The sequence below is a fragment of the Tympanuchus pallidicinctus genome, unplaced genomic scaffold, assembly GCF_026119805.1.
Source record: "Tympanuchus pallidicinctus isolate F22 unplaced genomic scaffold, pur_lepc_1.0 scaffold11, whole genome shotgun sequence".
In the NCBI taxonomy this organism is placed as follows: Eukaryota; Metazoa; Chordata; class Aves; order Galliformes; family Phasianidae; genus Tympanuchus; species Tympanuchus pallidicinctus.
This window is the reverse complement of record NW_026294627.1, coordinates 19,444,796-19,463,203: the sequence shown is the minus strand read 5'-3', so window position 1 is coordinate 19,463,203 and position 18,408 is coordinate 19,444,796. Positions and strand designations below refer to the sequence as shown.

The 18,408-nt window shown below is 44.9% G+C and overlaps 3 protein-coding genes and 1 long non-coding RNA gene across 8 annotated transcripts in view; 2 read left to right on the top strand and 2 right to left on the bottom strand.

The window, feature by feature from the left end:
• N4BP2L2 (NEDD4 binding protein 2 like 2) overlaps nt 1–3,658 on the top strand; it is a 44,220-nt gene extending 40,562 nt beyond the window's left edge. For 2 of the 4 annotated variants that reach the window (XM_052671129.1, XM_052671126.1), the window contains 2 exons: nt 330–527; nt 3,477–3,658. In XM_052671129.1, the coding sequence (XP_052527089.1) occupies nt 330–481 (152 nt within the window). In that variant the 3' untranslated portion in view covers nt 482–527; nt 3,477–3,658. Of the gene's footprint in view, nt 1–329; nt 528–2,304; nt 2,475–3,476 lie in introns of those variants that run through there. The other 2 variants (XR_008203479.1, XM_052671127.1) reach the window with 2 other exon arrangements.
• Nucleotides 390–5,405, bottom strand: LOC128074865 (uncharacterized). The gene is made up of 3 exons (XR_008203490.1): nt 4,942–5,405; nt 2,699–2,823; nt 390–492 (listed from the first exon to the last, which is right to left on the bottom strand). It is a non-coding gene; the product is annotated as an uncharacterized LOC128074865 (long non-coding RNA).
• N4BP2L1 (NEDD4 binding protein 2 like 1) lies at nt 4,301–17,052 on the top strand. Its single transcript, XM_052671138.1, is given in 6 exon segments — nt 4,301–4,410; nt 4,412–4,546; nt 11,895–12,019; nt 12,743–12,831; nt 14,216–14,292; nt 15,156–17,052. Coding segments are annotated over 6 exon segments (750 nt in total). The 5' UTR covers nt 4,301–4,315; the 3' UTR covers nt 15,385–17,052.
• Nucleotides 16,966–18,408, bottom strand: part of BRCA2 (BRCA2 DNA repair associated) — a 37,291-nt gene continuing 35,848 nt past the window's right edge. For both annotated transcript variants that reach the window (XM_052671112.1, XM_052671111.1), the window contains exon 27: nt 16,966–17,712. In XM_052671112.1, coding sequence (XP_052527072.1) covers nt 17,056–17,712 — 657 coding nt within the window. In that variant the 3' untranslated portion in view covers nt 16,966–17,055. The remainder of the gene's footprint in view (nt 17,713–18,408) is intronic.

The window sequence follows — 18,408 nt, the reverse complement described above, 5'->3', positions numbered from 1 at the left end:
AGAGACAGAAAAGGAAGGTCCTTAGAGAGCTGAAAGGAAGTAGAAAAGCAGGATTTATATATATGTGTACATGTAAAACTGATGTGTATATATATATATATGTTATCTCTGACAGATGTGTATCTATATTATTTAAACTCAAAATAATTAGCTTATTTGTGAGGCCATTTAGGAAGCAGAATCCTGAGCATTCTGATGAGATAAAAGCTTGTTCTAGAAACAGTCTATTCTGATACAAATTACCATGAATATACTATTCATGATACAAATTATGTAAGATAACTTCAAGTCTTTTTAGCTGCAGTTTATAATTTGTTTATTTTTTTTAGCTGATGTTATTACCCTTGAAGATCTAAATGAAAGTCACCACGAGAATGAAGACTCTTCTGAAAAGCTGTCAGAAATGTCTCCTGGGGTGATGGAAGAGAACGCCACGACCTCTGCCAGCAGTGGCTGTCTGGGTGCTGTCCTTCATCAGTAGTGGGAGAACACCTTAATTAAAACAAAAAAACTGCATGAAGGAAAAGGTAATCAGTCACACCTGTAAATGTGTTTTATTTCTGGTTTTAGATTTGTCCAAATATCTGAAGAACATGGGTTGTTATGATTGCTGAGATGCATTAAGCATCACCCAATTTACTTCTTCTTGTTTCCTTCAGATAAGGATTGAGATTGGATTTCTTTTGTTTGTTTTGATATTTTGTTTTCTCTTTTGTCTTTTTGTGAGGTGGAGGATTGTTGGCTTTTTTGGTCTTATTTGGTTTTTAAGCCTAAGTGGGAAAGAGTGGGCAGCACTTTTCTGTTAAAGTCCCCTCTTTTTTTCCCTCTCAGAATCTAAATTCTGCCTGGTGAAGTGACAGCAATGGTGTAGGATGCTTAGCAGCTGCACGTTGTTGCCAGCTTAATTACTGAGGTGAGCTGGTGTGATTCATGTCACCTCTGTGCTATATTCCTGATTTGTTGAGCAGTTGAGAGTAAACATTTGAGAGTGCCCAGGTAGCCAACAAGCCCAACGACATCCTGGCTTGTATCAGCAACAGTGAAGCCAGTGACACCAGGGCGGGGGTGATTCCTCTGCACTCAGACTTGGTGGGACCACATCTCGAGTGCTGTGTTCGGTTTATCATTCACTACAGTTGCCTGAAAGGAGGTTGTGGTGAGATGGAGGTCAGCCTCTTCTCCCAGGTAAGAGTGGTAGAACAAGAGGGAGTGGCCTCAAGTTGTGCCAGATGCTGTTCAGGTTGGATATTGGGAAGAATTTCTTCTCAGGAGTGGTGAGGCAGTGGCGCAGCTCCCCAGGGAGGCGTTCAGGAGCCGTGTGGACGTGGCACTGAGGGACGGGCTCAGTGGGCTGGGCTGGCGGGTAGACTTGGTGCTCTTAGAAGTCTTTTCCAACCTTAGTGATTCTATGGTCCCAGTAATTATTGGCTAAATGCTATTTAATTTTTAGTCAGATGACCATGACTCTGTATTGTTCCATGAGGCTGTTTTTGTTGAAATGAGAGTGGACAATGTTTGTGTTTCACTGAGAAAACATAGAGTTACTCTAAAGTAGTTCTGAGAGCTCCTAGAGCAGCATGGGCAGCACATCAGTATTTGTTGTGGAGATTAGGCAAGAGATCCTGATTAATAATAATAATAATAATAATAATAATGCTGAGATCAGTGAAAACAGGGTGGTATTTTAGTGCCTAAAAGCTCTTAGACCGGAAACTCCCATTGCCAGATGCCGATAGAATTGCAGAGCAAACTGACAAAAGCTTATAGCAGTTTAAGCATTTATCTGCATTATTATTACAAAATAAAGGCATGTTTTTGCTTGAGGCATAGCATTAACTCCCTACAGGAACATATCTTCTAGGACAGCCCCACGGGGTTGTTGTTTGGGTGAGACAAATCTCCTGATGACATGTTATCAGTCCTCCTTTCCTGGCCGTGCTATTGCTGGCATCTCCCCTTGCTGGATGCAGTGCTTCTGCAGCTAGACTGAAGCTGGGTGAGCTCACCTCAACACACATGCCAAAGGGATCTGCCTGAACTCTCATCAGGCTGGGATGAATTGTCATCCATGCATTGCTTTGCATACAGTGCAGACTTGCTTTGGTGTGCAGAACTCTGCGCTTGAGCCGATGCTCCGACTTCTCTGGCTCTGCCCAAGAGATGAGGCAGCAAAGAATCACCTGAGAGTGAGTGTGAGATGACTGGCAGCCAGGTCAAATCAGTGATGATGAATGAGAAGTGACAGGAGGGGTGAAATCTTATCTCCAAGGGCATTGATATTAAAACATCTTGTATTTGATGCAGGAGATTAATGAGTCACAGGTGTGATGGTGGCAAAAGCAAGGATGTCCTTGGAACTGAGCAGGAAAGAGAAGTCTGAGCAAGTTTCCCAAATGTTGATAAAAGGAAAAAAGTATATTTATGCCTGAACATTGAGAATGGATTTGTGACACTGCTCCTCTTACTGTGAAAAAGTAGGAATCATAAAAATTTGACTACTATTACAACTTGGTTTTAATTCTCACTTCCTTAAATTAAACATTACTCAAGAGCTGGCAAAAAAGATGATTTCATCTCCAGTTCCTACTCACAAATTCCTTTTTCAGTGTTTCTTGTGTTTTTAACTTAAACAGATACTAAAGAGAATACCAGTTAAATACCTGAGAAAACCAGTTAAAGCATATTGTTAAGTGAGTACCTGGTACTTCATGTGTTGTCACGATAAATGAAGAGCTTCAAGAAGATCTGAGAACTGGAACAAACAAGGCTGCAAATCTGGTGCTTCGCTGATTCCTCGCTCTTTAGGCTGGAATGAGAAATGATCTGAAAAATACAAAGCAAATTAAACCAGTTCTCCATTAATGGAACAGAAGATGCTATACCCTTTCAGGGTCAAACTCTTCCAGTTGTTATTTTGCTACAGGATATTAAAAATCTCTATCCTTTGATATGTAGCATGAAACAGCACCCAGAATTATGACCTGAAAACCTCACCTACCCTTTCTAGAGCTTCCCAAGAAAACATGGCCTAAAACTTATTTAAGGAGAGAGCATAATTACCAGTGGGGAATAAGAGGAAATAAAAGATATGAGCAGGGAGGGTGAGGGGGGATTAAATAGGAAATAAAAATTTAAAAAAAATTAAATGTCCACTGTGTTACTCATCTCCTTATTTTTTTTTTCAGCCTTGTGATTGCTAAGACCTTGTTAGCTCTAATTTTGACATCCAGATTTTCTTCTTTTTTCCATTTTTCTTTTATTTTTTTATTTTTTTTTCCCCTGCATTTTCTCTTTTCTGCTTTTCTCTCTGTTCCTTTTCAGTTATTACAAAAAGTGCCAACAGCTGAGCATGAGAGAGAAACAGGCTTTGTAAATCTCAGATAGGTGAATTCTTTAGTCCAAAGGTCAGATTTGCTGCAATTGAAGTCTGCACTATTGTGGTATTCCAACAAAATCTTTTCTTTCTTTTGTTACAGAAACTTCACTTTGATTCCACCATGAGAGGACTTCAGTTTGCAACCAAGGATTTTAAATGTAAGGAGCAACCTGGAAGAAAGTAACCAGTATCGATTTCTGGTGTGAATCTGCAGTTATCTTTTTTTTCCTCCCTCAGTATCAGCTGCTTTATGCACATAATAAAAGTTGCAATTGAGATGTATATGTATGTATGTATTTTATGTGTGTTAAAAGGTCGCTTTCTGAAGCCGGTTGCAATGTTACATGTACATCTTAATGAGCGCAACGAGGCTTGAATTTTTGTATTTAACTCATTTGTATGAGGGCCCCAAATGTTGCCGCATTGCATGAACAGTGTACCAGTGGTCTCATCCTCTTCCTTCCAGCCCTCACTGCTTGTCCTGTTCGTTAGCATTAATTTCCAGTCTCTTCACGTCAAGCTTCGCCAATGTCTGCTACCCGTTCTTTCATCCCAAGGTGCGCAGCCTGTGTTGTTTTCTCCCCTGCGGCTCCTCTTCTCCATGCTGAACAATCCCAGCTCCCCATCAGACTTGTGCTCCAGACCCCTCACAGCTTTGTTGCCCTTCTCTGCACACGCTCCAGGGCCTCGATGTCATTCTTGCAGTGTGGGGCCCAGAACTGAACACAGCGCTCGAGGTGCGGCCTCCCAGAGCTGAGTACAGAGGGCGGATCAGCTCCCTGGTGCTGCTGGCTGCGCTGCTGCTCATACAAGCCAGGCTGCCATGGGCCGACTTGGCCGCCTGGGCACACGGCCGGCTCGCGCTCTGGCTGTCAGCCGCCACCCTCAGCTCCCTGTCGCTCCCGCAACTTTCCGTCCGCCCCGCCCAAGCCTGCGGCGATGCACGGTGCTGTGACCGGGAGGGGCCGGGCCGGACCCCACCAGCGCCCGCCTCCTCCTTCGGGGCCGGGCCCCGTGCCGAGCCGCGCCGAGCCGTATGGAGGAGCAGCTGCTCCGCGCTCTGGGGGGGCTCAGCCTGCAGCCCCCGCCCCGCCGCTCCCCGCGGCGCTTCGGCAAAACGCTGGTGCTGCTGCGGGGCCTGCCGGGCTCCGGGAAGAGCACGCTGGCCAGGTAAGGCCGTCGTCCTCTCCACGGAGCTTTGCGGCCGCACCGGAGCCGCAAACGTCGCGTCTTGGCAGGCGCCCTTCCCTGGCGGGGCCTCGGCTGTACCGGCGGAGCCGCGATGTTTGTTGCTCCGCGAAAAGCAGCGGACGAGCGCTCCTTGCGGTTGATCGCGGGCGCTGAAACGCTTCCTCTTGTGAAGGGCAAACCGGCACGAGCTGCGGCTGCCGCTCCTCTGCTGTCCGAGCCCCGCTCGGGGAACCAGCGTTTGCGGTACGGGCAGAAGAGGCTGCTCCGAAACCGGTCCAAAATACGCGATGATACTTGGAGCAGCGTCACCCAGCGCAGCCCCAGTCCGCCGTCGCGCAGGCGATTGCCTCGCGGCTCCCAGCGCCCGCGCTCACCCTCAAAACGGAGACGTTTCCTGGTGCTCACAGCACGGCCCTCTGCATTGCCTTCCCTGGCAGCCTGTTCTCACTGCCGGCAGCGCTGCACCAGCAGAGCGTTGGAACTGCGTGATCTTAAGGTTTCTTCCAACCTGAGCCGCTTGGGCTGTGGGCTTCCTCCAGGTCCGGGCATTGAGGAGCCCAGTGCTCGTTATCACAACGTTCTGTGGTGCGGCAAAACGGCCAGACTGCAAAAGGTGGGAGCACAGAGAGTGAGGCTGAACGTGCAGCTCCTCGTCTGCAGGGCAGCCCCTTCTGTAGAACGGGGTCTTCTGCCTTACAGGCAGCCTGCAGGATCGGGTTCTGAAGTGAATGTCCACAGACTGTAGTTTTTGAGAAGGTCCAACTGCACGTCTGTTCTTAAAGAGATCATTTAAGCGCAGGTCCCATCACTGCCACAGGAGTTTGGGTTTTCTCATAGTACAGACTGAATGTAATGATTTGGGGGTGTATTTTCAACCAATGCAAATAAATGACTTTTTTTTTTTTTTAATTTATTAATTTTTTAGGTCAAAATATGAGGTTAATTATTAATGAGAAATTTGCAAAATGAATTGTAAGCATTGCTTTAGTCCTATATGAGTGCTTGAGATACCTGTTCTGCACTTAGCTCCATTAACTGTGTTACTGCAGGATGGGGCTCAAAGGGCAGCTGTGAGAACTGCACTTAGCACCTCTCCACTAGCACTGCCTAGGTTTTGAAAGGTCTGTGCCAAGAAAGTGCTGCTGTTTGCTTTTCCCACATCCCACACTGTTTGCTGCAATGTACTGAGCAGAAATTTGTTTCTAAGAACTAAACTTTCTAAAATCAAACTAAAATTAAATTAAATTAAATTAAAGCCCCCATCCCTGGAGGCATTCAAGGCCAGGCTGGATGTGGCTCTGGGCAGCCTGCTCTAGTGGCTGGCGGGCCTGCACGTAGCAGGGGGGTTGCAACTAGATGTTCATTGTGGTCCTTTTCAACCCAGGTCATTCTGTGTTTCTCAATGATTCTAAATTAGTACAACAAGCTCAGTGCACGATCCTGCACGAGAGGAAAGGCGCATCAGAGTACACTGCACAAGTGGTCTGGCTGAAATCAGAAGGTACTTGCAGAGGTTTCCCATGGCAGTCCATCTGCTCTGGGCTCAGCAGAGTGCTGGCTTCAAGGTGTGTGGGTGAAGGACACATCTCCCAGCTTCACTGCTGTTTGTTTAGCAGTATATGCCATTGTTCTAACCTTTGCTCTGCTGTTTCTTCTGCTGCTTTCACACAGATCCCCATTCATTCGTTATTATCAGCCAGAATTTCTGTTGTAAGCTGTACTTTACAGCACTCAGAAATGTCATGAGCCATGAATGTTATCACTACTGATACCTCGACTCACTGATAGCTCCAGCAGACTGTCCCGTTTTCACTCTGTCACTTCAGAGCATTTTCCAGTGGCAAGCTGGGGCTGATGACTTGATTCCCACACCTTTCAGCATCACTTAGCACTGGTTGGGTGAGATGTGATCACAGTGTCTTTGTGGAAACAGTTTCCCCATCCAAGTCACTGTAGCAGCTCAGAGGAGCTGGCATGGCATTGGGACTGGTCAGTTCTGGTCTGTTTTTTTTTGTTGCTGGTAAAGGCAGTGAAGGAGCCACCTGTGATACATTCAGTAATCAAGGCAGAATGAGGATTTGTTCTGCTCACTGGCAAATTTCAAATCTTTCCAATTACTTCACTATTAAGGATATGCTTTCCTGAACCTCCTATTTATTAGGTTTGCCCCACTGGCTCCCTTAGCTGTTCACCACCAGTGTGGGAGAAGAAAGAGAGAGAGGGAGTTACATTTCCAAGAGCCTCTGTCAGATGTGAGCAATGTCCTCCACATGGGTACGTTCCTCCCTGACTTCACAGTACATGTTTTATGATCAAATCAAGGCAAGCGCTAAGAAAACAGTTTCCTGAGGTGCAGTAATGGGTACAGCTTCCAAAAACATCTCCAAAAATCAAGTCACATGCAAGTTCTTATCTGCTTCACAATAGAGTCTGTTTTGGCTGGAAATACACAACTTGTGCAACGTATTGAGCAGTTTCACTCAAGCACTAGGCTGGGAATGATCAAATATGCAACTTCTAAGCCACTGCTGTTTATTTATCACTTGAAATGGGGGTCATTCTTGTACTCCACTATGAAGTGCAGAAAGAATGGATCCCAAACAGATGACAGAGAAACAAAAGGTGAAATGTACATTGGCACTGAGGCATCAGTGCTTGACATAAGCTACATCTTCTCCAGTTTTGTAGAATCTTAGATGCATGGAGTGGTTTGGATTTGAAGTGACCTTACAGCCCACCCAGCCCAACTCCTGCCATGGGCAGGGCTACAAACCACCATCTCAGGCGGCCCAGGGCCCCATCCAGCCTGGCCTCGAGTGCCTGAAGGGATGGGGCACCCACAGCCTCTCAGGGCAGCCTGATTGTGCTCTGAGTAAAGAATTTTCCTCCTAACTTCCAAGTCTCTCCTCTTTTACTTTAAAACCATTCCTCCTTCTCCTATCACTATTTGCCTATGTACAAAGTTGGACTCCCTCCCATTTATAAGCTCCCTCTATGTGCTGAAACGCTACAATGAGGGTTCCCCAGAGCCTTCTCCAGGCTGAACAAGCCCAAATCCCTCAGCCTGTCTTCACAGGAGAGGTGCTCCAGCCCTCTGATCATCCTCATTGCCCCCCCCCGGACCCACTCCAACAGCACAGTGTCATTCTTGTGCTGGACTCATGCTCCAGATGGGGACTTATGAGGGCAGAGCAGAAAGGGACAATCCTCTCCCTGTCCCTGCTTGCCAACCCTCTGTTGATGGAGCCCAGGATACTGTTGGTTTTTTGGACTGCAGGAGCACACTGCTGGCTCATGTCCGGCTTTTTGTCCACCAGAACTCCCAGGTCTTTCTCCACAGAACTTCCTATAACTTCACATATGAGTCCTTCTCCCAGTTTGTACATACATCTAGGATTGCCCTAAAACTTGCTCCATTCTTCCTTGCTCCTCCAGTCCCTTGTTCGGCTTTGCATTTGGTAAGATCTTGAACCAGCCTGGCTTGCCACCAGGATCCCAACTCTACTGCAGAACTGCAGCTCTGTCGCTGTTTGTGGACTTTGCTTATCAGCTCTGCAGCTCCTGCTTCCAGCTGGCAACACACTACTGCAAACATACAAAATGCTGATGTTTTGGGTACTTCTCTGCAATGTGTGACATGCAGCCTGTTGCTCTGCAAAATGCAGCGGCTGCTCCCAACCCCATGGGCAAGGTGTGGACACCCCGTCATGCGGCCCGGCAGCCGTGTGCCAGGCCAAAGTCCTCAGGGTGCCAGGAGTTGTCAAAACACGGCAGGTTGTGCTCTGCTCCTCCTATTTCTGATTTTTGTGTTGAAAGTGCCACAGGAAAGCTCTGTGTAAGGAAGAGTGACCAGAACAACTAGCTGTGCGTGGTGCTAGTACTTAGGGTCCTTGAGTACTGTGTTGAGTTCCTTGCTACAGGAAAGACACGGAGGCTCTGGAGTGTGTTTAGAGAAGGGCAACGAAGCTGTGAAGGGTCTGGAGCACAAATCTTATAGGGAGCAGCTGAGGGAACTGGGATTGTTTGGTTTGGAGGTTGAGGGGAGACGTTATTGCTCACTGCAGCTGCCTGCAAGGAGGTTGAGGTGAGGCTTCTCCAAGAAACAAGTGAGAAGACGTGAGGAAATGGTCTTAAGTTGCATGGTAGAGGTTTAGGTTGGATATTAGGAAAAATTTATTCACAAAGAGTGTTGTGAAGCATTGAAACAGGCTGCCCAGGTAAGTAGCTAAGTCACCATCCCTGGAGCTTTTTGAAAGATGTGTGGAGGTGGTGCTTAGGGATATGGCTTAATGGTAGGCTTGGCAGTACTAGGTTAGTGGTTGGACTTGATGATCTTAGAGTTCTTTTCTAACCTAAATGATCCTATGGTACCTTGGAAGGAGTTTGCATCTTGAGGCTTCAGCCGATGAAATGCATCTTAGGGCTTTCTTTCTCCAATGATGTTATCAGCGACCGTGAAAACTTCTCCCAAGCTCCCAGGCAGTTGAAAGCCTGGATAATAATTTTGTTGTCTGTGAAGACAGAAATGTATGCAGTTAAACTCCAAAATGATTGTTTGAAAGTGCTGAAGATGCTGTTAATAAAAAAAGAGACTTCAAAAACTGTATAAATCATGGGAACAGCTCTTCAGATGAATAATATAGAATGCTTTAAAACCCCCTCTGTGTACACTCAGCTGTTTCAGCACTTCTGTGGCCAAACAGAAGCACAGTTGTATTTTCCACAGCAAGAGTCTCCTTTTTTAATCATCGCAGCCATCATAGAGCTGGAAGAGGAGGTGAGAGCCTACACTGATCCCAAGTCTCCCTGATGCCCTCAGCTGCTCTTGGGGCTGCCTGTGACCTCACCAAGGTTTTCAGCAGTTCCCAAACGCATGAAGTTGGCTGCTTTTCTGTCTGAAAGCTGTTTCTCCACCTGCGTCCATCTAATGAGGTACTTCCCCCAGCATGGCAATCTGGGAAAAAAGAGAGAAGCAGAGCAAACTTTTGCTTGTGATAAATCACAGAATGGTTTGTGTTGGAAGGGACCTTTAAAATCACCTTGTTTCAACCCCCTGCTATAGGCAGGGATACCTCCCTCTAGAGCAGGTTGCTCACAACCCCATCCAGCCTGGCCTTGAATGCCTGCAAGGAGGGAGCATCCATAGCCTTGCTGGGCAGTGTAACACACCATGACACAACCTCCATGTCCGTAACACACCACCATGTAACTGCTGCAAGACAGCACAATGCTAAGCAGTTCAGTGGCCCATGTAGGCAAACCAGTGCGGAACTTTTGGCAGATGCTGTTTATCGCAACACAGTGCTTAAAGTTCAGTGGCTTTTTGTTAATGCAAATACAGCACGTAATTACCCTTGGTCTCGCAAAGAGATTTTGTCTTTCTTCCTCTCCTTAGTATGGCTTACACTTACTGGTCTAACTGTGATGGATGCTGCTCAAAATTTGGTAATATCGTCTCCCCCAGCTCCTCATTTTATATAGGTGCAGTATATTTTCCTAAAAAACAGGTATTTTTGCTGCACAGAGTGGTTAGGAGTGCATGGGCTGTAAAGGATTGCAGAAAGCAGCTGTCAACTTCAGAGTCACATTGTTTTAGAAAGCCAAATGTCAAAGCAGAATAGGCAGAATGTGAAACACCTGCTTAGTGTTTCCTGTTAGTGGGACTTGGTTTAGTATGAATATAGCGAATGTGTCAGTGATTTGTTGTTCTTACTACATTTTGTGCCCTATTTTTCCTCCTTTCAAGTACAAGTTTGGTCCTGTGACTTTGCATTTGCTCTAATAGCTAAGTAATGTGTGTACTAAAACTGTGATAACATTTTGAATTAGTAAGAAGGGTGGTAAAGCAATGGAGAGGTAAGGCACTGGGCGATGAGATAAATCTATCCGTGTGTCAGCGCAAGAGTAAGCAGATAAGCAGTAGATGCCCTCTGCTCTTCGTGATAAGAATTCTTTGCATGGCACCAAGTTTAGAGTATTTGACTTTTGTTAGATCTGTTTGTGCAGCAGGAATTGGGTGATTAACACACTTCTGAGCCAGAAGAAGACTACATGTAGCTGCTAACCAGAACGTAAAGGAGGGGCTGCAGCACAGGCCATCAGCCAGCCATCGGCCTGCTCTGTGGCAGTCGCTACCCCAAAATGAGATTAATAAATCAAAAATTGATAGAAGTTACAGTGAGGGTGGAACAAAGTCAGAAGCTGACTTTTATTCCACTAACGCAACATGCAGCCCCAGTAAAGCATTGCTTCTGGCGGACAGATTAGGATGAAATTGGTAAGCAAATGGTTTGAGCAGAACTGGAGATGACAGAATTAAGCCTTTTCAGCCTGGGTGTCTGTTTTTTGCTGATTACCCAGAGGGACCTTTTCCCTGCGTTTGCTCAGCCAGATAAGACATTGAGAAATAGTTGTTTTGTCGCTTGCAGGGATGTATTGAAGAGCTGAGCTGAGTCACGGGGACTGAATGCAGTGTGAGATAGCAGGGCAGCACCGTGCACGTCGCAGTCACGAGGCTTCTGGACTGGCTTTGCTTTATTTGCACTGGCTTCTGGGCCCTGAGGAGATGGTGAGCAGTGAGGTTGTGCTGGGTGCTCACCCTGGCTTCTCACAGGGATTCCCTCCCTCTTCTTCCTCCCAACGCTCCCTTGTCTGAAAAAATAAACAGTTCAGCCCATGGATGCAGCACAAATGGAAACCCAGTTTTACATCAAGATGGTTTTATGCTCTCTAAGGACTTGCAGAAGAATGTGAGCCACCATTAGGGAGCATTTTCACTTGCTCACAGCAGCACAGAGTCACAGCTCCATGGCACCGCAGCGGGATACACGCCAACGTAAAGAGAGGCGCTGCCCTCTGCCACCAGCCACAGGGAGCTCCCTTGTCAGCCACAGCTGTGGGTCATCCTCACAAAATGACAAGCCGTTCCTCTGAGTTATCTTCAAAAATCTCTCTGTAATGAAACTCCTGTGATCAAATCACCTTTTGAGACCAATTTCCATGGGATTAGCAGCATTTCTTTACTGTACATTCGTGCCTTCCCAAATAACTCAGAAAATTGAATTATTACTGTGATTACAGACTCACGTTGGTAGTACACTGCAGATTTCTCTGCTGAATTAAAGAAATCAAACATCCTTCAGGCTCCATTCCTTCCCTCCTGTGTGTCCATCTACTGACCACATCACTTCCAGAGCTCTTTTACCTGGGATTTTCAAAACGAAGCGATGTGCAAATTTGTAGAGCACTCACATGGCTCCTAATTTAATGCTCTCTGTGAAAGGCATGTGTTTGCATACACTAATCCTTCTTTCATTTCTTTTTTCAGACAGCTGAAATGTGACTATCCCAGCGCTGTAGTTCTTAGTACTGATGACTTCTTTTCTAGAAATGGTGTATATGTGTTTGACCCTGACTTCCTAGAGGATGCACACAAATGGAACCAGAAGAGAGGTGACTGAATTGACTGAAATGTTTTTTTTTCAGCATAGTTTTTCTTTGTACTGTGCCTTTAAGTTTAGCACCCAGAGAAGATATCTCAGAGTAGTGCCATACACCGAAGCTCCTGGTGTGCTGATTAAGAAAACATTCACCACTTCTGAGTTATAACAGCATTAGAAATTGGAATTGATAATGGGTAAATGTTGGTGATGGTAGGTACTGTTTTTGGAAGCAAAACGGTGGCTAACAGACAGCGGTGCTGAAGTTTGGGCACAGCAGGGTGACGTGCTCATAGCAGCAGTGCAGCCACTCAGCACAGCTGTGTGCACAGCATTGCACAGACTGTATGTTCTCAGATGTCTGTCCTGAGCTGCGAGTGGGTTAACGAGGAATTCATGATAGCAAAAAGGAATACTTATAAACCTAATGACAGTTTGGGAATGCAATCACCACGGTTTCTATTTCAGAAAGAAAATGTAACATGTAAATACCCAGTGCTCAGACAGATACTCTAAATATGTTCTGTAAGAGTTTCAGATCCTGCTGCTCAGCTGCATCACCTCCACCAGGAAACACCTGCTGAGCTCTGCTTGGGTTTGGGAGGGAGACACAAACACAATGTTTGGGAAGCCAGGTGTGCCGGGATGGGCAAAGAAGGGGCACTACGGGGCTAGAAAGGCCTGACTCAGTCTGCTATTAATACATATTAGCTTTACTTAATGTGTTACATTGCAGCACGCAAAGCAATGAAGAATGGGAAAAGCCCGGTTATTATTGATAATACCAACATCCATGCTTGGGAAATGAAGCCATATGTGATGATGGTAGGGAAAGCTATGATTTATTGCTTTTGTATGCTTAACCATGATATTTAAGAGGTGATCTAACTGAACAGTTCTTAACAAGGTTGAAAATAATTACTTCCATTTTCCCTCAGTCCTCTAATTATAGTTAATAATTTATATTGTAGAGAAAGGGGTAAGGGGGTGTAGGTACTTATTTTATCTAGTCAGCTACGTTCCTCAGCGAAGGCATAATTATTGAAAAGATTAAAGGGTCTTTGAATTTGCCCTGTAACTTCCTGGCAATCAGAATGTCAGCAGGAACATGGATACAGTGGTTTCCAAACTGTGGAGTTTGAAACTGGCTGAACGTAAGAGTTAACATGTATATCAAGGTGACTTACAATTTTAGTTTAAGACTTGTGAAAAATACAGCCGGAAGAATCTTTGATAGTCCACTGACATCTGTTTGCAGCAGTTCTGGCAGTATTCTTAGTACTGTTTTATGATACAGCCTGGTAACATTATACTCACGCTTGAGCACAACTACACGCTCTTTGGCTATGATCCTGTGATTTAAGAGGTTCGAGGCTGAGTATTGCTCTTATAGGAGCTCAGAAGAGGCAAGAATGCGTAGTGATGCTGGAAGTCCTGGGCGTGCTCCTCTAGCAGAAGCTGTGACTGCCTCTGGGTGACTGTGAAGCAAATGAGAGACCACAGGTAGAGGGGAACAAGGTGTAGAAAGACCAGCAGGAGCCCCCGCCTCCTTTCTGCTACTCTGTAATGTCCTTAGGAGGCAATACTTACCCCCTTCAAACCAAAAGCAATCAATCTTGCCCGGGGAGGCTGTGGATGCCCCATCCCTGCAGGCATTCAAGGCCAGGCTGGATGTGGCTCTGGGCAGCCTGGTCTGCTGGTTGGCGACCCTGCACATAGCAGGGGATTGAAACTGGATGATCTTTGTGGTCTTTTTCAAGCCAGGCCGTTCTATGATTCTTTGAATAACTGTATTAACTATATACATGTATATACACGCGTGTGTGTGTATGCTTTACCACCAAAAAAAAAAGACTGAGCGTTGTAGCTTGAGTGCCTGGAAATAGCATGACACTCCCAGAAGCTCCAACATGTAGCTCTTGAAGTACCTGCGACTGCCAGAGCCAGGGCAGTCGTGGGGAGGGAGGCACTGTGGTCACTACTGAGGCTGAGACAAGTTTTGCTGGGAGACCCAGATCCTTTGGGTAAGAAGGAACAGACGAGCTGAGAATCAGACAAACGTCTTGGTGGGATCTGTGGCTCTCTTCTTTCTGCCTCCTGGGGATATATGAGACATCTCTTGACCAGATGAAAAATCTCAAGGGTGTGGAAGACTGGCTACTGCTGAGCGTGGCAGCCATAAATCTAAAACTTCTGTGTACTTCCTCAGGCACGTGAATATAGCTATGAAGTTATATTCCGAGAGCCAGCTACGCCCTGGAAGTTCAATGTTCGAGAACTGACCAGGTACATTTTTTCCCTTTGCTACAGCAGGCTGCTTCTCACTTCTGTGCTGTGAGGAAGGTCAGCACTCTTTCTCTTCATGCACCCTAAAACGTAATGCGGTAAATAACAACAGCAGGGTTCTAGTGCAAAATTTACAGTAGTAAATTGTGCTCTTTGCAGCTACATGGTAAAAAGGTGGCTCTTCAGAGCGTGCAGACAGCAGATGTCCCTGGCAGGCTTTGCAAAGACTGTTTCTGGTCCATCCCGACAACCCTGCATGTCTGAGCTGCTCCTCTCCTCCTGAGACTTCATGTATAAATCTGCCCTGGCGTCACCATGGCTAACCTCTCCACCATAAGCAGTACATTTCACAGTGTTTCTCTTGGCAGTTCCTTACTTTTCTCTTGCTTGCTATGGAGTCAGCAACGCTGCCTCCCCATCACTTCTGAGCCACAACAGGTAGACTTCTCTGGGACGTGCACCCAGATAAGGCAACGACAGCTACAAGTCAGCGTCTGGGCTCTCTCTCCAGATGTGTGAAAGTTCATCCCAAGGCTAGCAAGCTGTTGGCAATAAACCCCAGCAACATTCACATAAAATAACATATGTGTTTTCTACATAACTCTTACTGGGATGTGTTTCAAGGCATTTGTCTATATTTTTATGTCCTGGCTGCCCACAGAAATGCTTGGCTACATTTTCTCAGCAGTCTTCAAAATGCCATTGAGAAGTTAGGTAGTGGTGGATTACAGTTTAGCAAAAATAAAAAAGAATGAAGTAAAAACATAGAAATAGGTCATCAAGCCTATGGCCTGAACATAGCAGGAACCACAGCAAGTTTAAGATAACTTGTAATGCATTCTTTGTTCATGTTGACTCTACAGAAAAAATATCCATGACGTCCCTCGACAAAAGATACAACAGATGAAAGAACAATATGAGCATTATGTTACCTTCCACAGTGTTCTTCACTCTGAAAAACCAAGCAGAGAAGACCAGAGCTCCCCTGGACCAAATGCAGCCTATGGCCTGGGTGCCTGTGCCAACCCCCCTGCAGCCTTCTCAAGCAGAAGACCTCGCACAGCACATACAAACAACCTGGTGTTTTACTGAAGAGGTGCATTCCTCTGTGTGCTTTTGTTATCAGGGTGTAACAATCTCTAGTTTTACATTTTTTTTTTCTAAACTATTTTATTCTTCTATTTTTCTAATACTTTTCTAAATGAGACTTTTATATCTGAAGTCATTAAGTATCACTCCAATCTGAGTGATCCAAGACCACTGTCCCTTCCACAAACTGTACAACCTCATCTCTTCCTTTACTGAAATGCATTCATGCTCATGGCAAAATGTGTTACTGGCTGAGCCTCACATTTCTTTTTCCTTCATTGCTCTTTCACTTACAGATAACACCAAACATTCCTAGATTCCTACAGACTGCGTGGCCAATTCCTTCCCTGTGCAGTGGCCACCTCCTGCTATTCTACTACTTTATGATTTTATGCATCTTCCCACTCCTTGTCTGGAGCATTGCTTCTAGCTTTGAGAGAGGTACAAGCGCTAAGATATGATGATTTGATCTTCCGCCTCTTTACATCTGCTGCCTGGAGTTATGCTGTTCTTACCTTAGCTCTAATGCACCCAAACAGCATCTCCAGCATCAAGGAGAAAAACACACCAAACTGTGCCTTTAATCTTGCAGAGAGTGGACTGCCAGAGGAAGCAATCCTGAAGGGAACACAAGTGTTAGGTGAGCACTCATTAACTTTGAGAAGGAACAGCACTACAGAAACAGCTCTAAATAGCTGTAGCACAAGGCTACCAAGTACCTGACCTTGGAAGTACAAACTGCATTAAGTAACAACTTAAGAAAGGGCAGAGAAGGAGAGCAGAAGGGAAAAGTGTTTCTAAGGGAGAAATTAACTCCTTCCACTATGAAGTGGCTGAATGAGAAGCAGCAGCCATCCTGCAAGAGTTTTATCTGTATTTTTAAACCCTACTCATATGTGCTTATCAAGAAGCCTCATGAAATGAGATGCTAAAACTCAGCTTTAGTGATGTTAGTTTTTTAAAGTAGGTACAGAACATCAGACAGCAGTAATAGAGCAGGATGGTAGCAAGCAAGCTGCTGTGCAGTAGGAAATGAAGGCAGCTCACCCTGGACATTAGGAGACGTGGGGGTAGCTATGATTCATCTAGCAGCTCATGGTCAGAGAAGCATAAGGTGTAAAGGAACACATTATGCCTGTGTAAGAGCGAGGCTGCCTGCAGACTCTGTATCTATTACTAATACTTTTCTATGTCATTCTGCTATGAATCAAACTTCCATCATTACGGCTGCTTTCTAAAACTTTTTTAAGAACTATAAAGAAAGTTTTAAGGAAAAAGGTACAGAATTACGCCAGAATTGCAGAGGGATATTGCAGAATAAAACTGCTGTGACTGGTTACAATAAACTTGGAGAATTGTTAATTTTGCCTTGTTACTCCTGGCAGCCAAACAACCACTCTAATGCTATCGAGGATAAAAAAACTGCTCAAGACTGAAACAAAGGCACTGCTGTAATTTCAGAATAAGTTAGAATCAAAGTAATAGGTTATAAAACCTTCAGCCACAGCGATGCTATTATATGCTACATATTTGTGCCATTCAACTCTAAATTATTTGCTTTGCAGGTGAAAGGCATTTCATGAATTTTGTAATGTAACTTTATTACAATCAGGCTTTAATGTACAAAGTAAAAACATTTAAATCTGAAATACACACAGTACTGTACACATGCACCTAGTGGCATTTGTGGGATCTGCGCCTTTGCAGCACCCTGCGGATTGACAACGAACCCTCACGTTCCTCTGTGTCCTTCTGGAGAGCATCAGCTCCTTCAGAGCTGCCTTTGAACGAACTGTTTGCTTCCTTAGTAGATCTGGAATTTTTGAATGAAAGATCACCAGATGAATTAGCCTTCATATCACCAGATAAGTCTGAAGCCCTCGTACTGTCTTCATTTACACAATCCATCTTCTTTTCTTCTGGTACAGCATTTATGAGTGCTTGTGTATTAATCATTGCAAGTTCTTCATCAGCAACCAGGTCGTTACCAGAAAGCTGGATGGCTTCTCTCAGTTTTCTACTGGGGGTGACACAACCAGCATTTGGGTTTGTTTCTTTTGATAACTTGCTGTGCTGTGAGCCCAAACTTCGCGGAGGCCGAAAGGCCTTTTTTACAGATGGAGAAATAATGGAACAGATGGGTGTCAGTGATGGAGGGGCAGGTATGCAGCTAAGGAAGTCCATTGCTTTTCTCTTTTTGCTGTTTCTGGGATGGTTCTCATTACTTACAGCAGATGAAGGCGTTATTGCTGAGCCTTGTGGGAAAAGCTTTGTATTTGGTGTGCTAGCTGACAGGGGACTTGGATGCTTCATTTCAATTTTGGAAGAGATCTAGTTAAAAAGAAAAAAAAATCAGGTTGAATAAAAAAACAATTATCTTCCTCAATTACTTCCATACAACAGGGAAAAAACGGATACAAAAGTTGCTGTATAATTCATATCCGGGTTACCTTTGGTTTGATAACTTCTGAGAGTGACCAATGTTTTTTTTTTTCAACTGTTGATAGCTGGTGAGTTCATTGACATGCACACTAAGACAGCACATTTGCACTATGTCTGAGATCAATGGAGAGGAATTTTGCTGTGCCAGATGGTAAGAATTCAAAGTGGTCACTATAAAATTGAGTTAACTGAGCATTCTGCACTGGAAATATCCTCTACAGGTTATTAAATAGGGAAGAATGAAGAAAAAGGTTTGAAGGAAAAAGGGACAGAACACAGACCAAAAACCATGAAGATAATAGCACACACACACCGATAGCTACTACACAGCAAATCATTTAAACACGAGCATAGCTTAAAAACACCTTTAATGCTCATTTGTTTCAATTTGGCCAGTGTATTTAACAAACTGATGTATACCACTAAAGCTTCAGCATCAAATATTAGCACTTTCTCTGAACTGGAAAGGGATGCCTTACAAACTTACTTAGTCCTCATTTATTGACCTTTTATCACTGTGTTTCCACCTCCCTCACAACCAGTGAGAGGAAATATTTTTATTCTGACTGCACTCAGCACTGCACA